A 3736-nucleotide genomic window follows, 5' to 3' on the forward strand; every position below is an offset into this window, starting at 1 on the left:
ATAGATAGATAGATAGATAGATAGATAGATAGATAGATAGATAGATAACTTTAGATGTAGATAGATATCTACACTGCTTGGCCAAAACAAAAGTTGCCACCAAAAAAATAAAAAAAAATTAAAAAAGGTCACACACTAATATTTCGCTGGACTGCTTTAGCTTTGATTACATCATGCATTCACTGTAGCATTGTTTCGATAAGTTTCTGCAATGTCACAAGATCTATTATCCAGTGATGCATTAATTTTTCACCACGCTCTTGCATTGATGACTAGGCACTATAGGCATGATGGGTGCATCACTTCACCTGCCTCTCTTCTTACCCTGATGCGTCCATCACTCTGGAACAGGGTAAATCTGGACTCAGACCACATGACCTTCTTCCATTGCTCCAGAGTCCAATCTTTACGCTGTCTGGCAAATTGAAGCCTTTTTTTTCGGTTAGCCTCACTGATTAGTGGTTTTCTTCAGGCTACACAGCTGTTCAGTCCCAGTCCCTTGAGTTCCCTTCACATTGTGTGTGTAAATGCTCTTACTTTCACTATTAAACATAGCCCTGAGTGCTACTGTTGTTTTTCTTTGATTTGATTTCACCAAACGTTTAAATGATCGCTGATCACGATCATTCAGGATATTTTCCAGCCACATTTCTTCATCAAAGACGATGGGTCCCCACTATCCTTCTAGTTTTTAATTATGCGTTGGACAGTTCTTAACCCAATTTAAGTCGTTTCTGCAATCTCCTTAGATGTTTTCTCTGCTTGATGCCAATGATTTGACACTTCTCAAACAGACTGACATCTTTTCCACGACCACGCGATGTGTTATTTAAGAAATGAGAAGCCGCTCATTGCACCAGCTGGGGTTAAATAACTTGCTGCCAGCTGAAAGATAATGGTCCATGCAGTAATTATCCAATAGGAGGCTCGTACCTATTTGCGTACGTAAATCCAGGTGGCGACTTATTTTTTGGCCAGGCAGCGTATCTATCTATAGATATATATCGATAGATTTATAGATAGATAGAAAATTATTTTCTGATTTTATTTTTTTAGCTCAAACCACACACATATATGTATATATATATATATATATATATATATATATATATATATATATTTACATATACATATGTATGTATGTATGTATGCATGTATGTATGTATGTATGTATGTATGTATATACACACATACATATACATACACACACTGTAAAAAAAATGTGAGGAATACAACTATTAACAACAACCCTGAAGTAAATTATAAGAATTGGGAAATAAAAAAAACACTGTCAGATATTTACAGATCTAGGCCTACATGGAAATTACTGAATGCAAAACAGCTGAATTTTTTTCTTACAAAATTAGCATAGTTGTCTCTTTGACTTATTTTGCTCAACTGTGCTTAAGGATTCCTTTATGCCACTTTAAATACAAAGTGCAGGATTTGTTAGTAATACTATATGAATGCATTTACGGAATACATTTGTCCTATGTTGTCTCACCTTCCCTTTATAGTTCTGCTCCTCTCATGGCTAGCCGAAAGCTTTACTCTCATTGTCCTCATTGGATCATTGGAGTGCAGAGTGAGACTCTGGTTGACTTTTGAAACCTCTTGGGTGTTTCCTTGTTTGACTCAGTCAGTTTCACCTTTGTGTCTTTTTTGCTTAAGGCAGCAGGAATGAGAAAGGACTGGGAAGGGTGGGAAGACTATGGGCCATACTGGTGTGTACCTCTGCGTGTGTGAGTCTTGTGACTTTTTTAATATATGTTTTGTCAGGGGGAAACGGGGGAAGGGCTTCATTCAAACAGCACATGCATTTAAACAGCAGTACTGAAGTACTCAGTACTCCGTGGGCAGGAGTAAGGAAGTGTTACTGCATGCTTGAATAGCTCCATCATCCTATCGCAGTTAAGCATTGAAAATTGTTTTCATTTAAAGGAAATCACACTAAGGGTTATGCAGGAATATTAACGAATAAGGTTTTATTGTATTAATGTAGTAAAACACACAACTTGAAAAGAAAAGCCATTGGTTTCCATTTTGGTTTTCTGTAGAAACCACGTGCTGAGGATTTTCACATGCAGACATCTTGCAGAAACAGCCGGGTTCGGGCCAGTACTTTGGGAGAATATAATATTAATTTAAGCTATTCCGTTTTATAATTAATTTTTACTTTTGCTTTGTTCTTTAGCTGCGTTAGTAACTTCACAATCATCCACCACTTTACGTGCTATTTCAATATATATATATATATATATATATATATATATATATATATATATAAATAAATAAATATATCCTTATATATAAACAACATCTATTGAAAACTGACAATGCTTTAAACACTGGTTGGGCCATATTTTAAACAAACAATGTTAAAATACCTAAAGAAAATAATTAGCGGTAAATTTTGACCTTTTTATATGTCTCACCTTACTGCTTGAATTTGCTTACAGTAGGTCTAATTTGGACAATATTAATTAGAATAGAAGATAAAAATCATTTTATGGGCAAAATTTAAAAGGAAGCTTCAAATGAGCTCAATGCCCTTCCAGTTTAGGTTTTAAACAGCAACAGAACTTGCATGCACTGGGGTCAAGCAGGCATGTCACAGGAAGCATGTCATGGGTAGGGGAAGGATTTACTTGGTTGCAGGCGGGATTGTTGCACGGCAGCCTCGGCGGCAGCAATGGCTATCCCAGCATCCTCAAGGTGGGCCTGAGTGACGCTGCTCTTGCTTTGACTCCGAGATGGGCCGTGGGAGCGCAGCTGGCCATCGGATGAAGATTTGGAGCTGCCAGGACTGCTGTGTGACTTTTCCAAAGGCAAAATTTGCACGTCTAAAAGAAAATCAAAGATTTGCAGTGAAAAGCTGTATGTGTAAACAGCCCAGACTGGGTCAAGAGTAATTAATGTATCTAGTTTTGTAGCAGTCCTGTTTTAACCATCCAACATTTGTCATGACAGTTTCATTGGATTATCTGTGTAAAAGAGGATTATGGAAACCTGCTAAGTGTACTTATGTCAGCCTTGAGGTTCAAAGAATCCACCAACAAAGAAAGCCGAGAGAAATTAAAGAAACTTAAGACGAGTTGAGTGGAATAAACATTTTACCTTTTCCTGGATCGGGGAAAATCCCGTGGCTTCTGCTCTTAATCACAGAGTTTTTAGGTGAATCATGACTCTCATCTCCCTGACCTGGTGCTTGACCTGGGCCCATTCCATGCCCCAGTCCAGACCCAGACAAGTAGCCCTGGCCTTGCCCCTGACCAGTTCCAGAACCCGGTGGTGCTTGGGTCGCAAGGTGAGCTCTGCTGTGTTCGATGCTCTCACTCTGCTCTCTTAAAGGCAGCCAGCGAGGAGTGTTGTCCAGCTGGGCTGTGTTTGACAAGTCAATCAGAACCTGAAAGGATTCACACACAGACTATAAGAGGACATGAACTACTCTGGTACCGCGAGTCCACCGATAGTGTTAAGATCTTTGGGTTTTAGTTCAATTTGTTTCTTTTCATCTGTGTTAATCTTGTGTTGTGGATTCCTCAGGTTCCTGTGCACTTTTTTTTGTTTGTTTCTTTGCTTTTATTCTTAATAAAAAATAAATTACTAAAGTCTTTGCTCTATATTGTTGCTTGTATATTAAAATTCTGTATTTTATTTGTCATATTTTAATTTTTTGCTTTCTACACCTTTGGGATCTGCACCACCAGTTGTGGTTTATTAATATGTATGTATA

General features: G+C 37.9%; 1 protein-coding gene across 1 annotated transcript in view; it reads right to left on the reverse strand.

The window, feature by feature from the left end:
• Nucleotides 1–3736, reverse strand: part of LOC119416269 (protein piccolo-like) — a 19403-nt gene that overhangs the window by 3756 nt on the left and 11911 nt on the right. Inside the window, exons 3-4 of the mRNA XM_037683481.1 lie at nucleotides 3118–3406; nucleotides 2649–2843 (exon numbers count right to left, since the gene is read on the reverse strand). Coding sequence (XP_037539409.1) covers nucleotides 2649–2843; nucleotides 3118–3223 — 301 coding nt within the window. The 5' untranslated portion in view covers nucleotides 3224–3406. The remainder of the gene's footprint in view (nucleotides 1–2648; nucleotides 2844–3117; nucleotides 3407–3736) is intronic.

This window comes from Nematolebias whitei, chromosome 10 (genome assembly GCF_014905685.2).
Source record: "Nematolebias whitei isolate Nwh7 chromosome 10, NemWhi1, whole genome shotgun sequence".
In the NCBI taxonomy this organism is placed as follows: domain Eukaryota; kingdom Metazoa; phylum Chordata; class Actinopteri; order Cyprinodontiformes; family Rivulidae; genus Nematolebias; species Nematolebias whitei.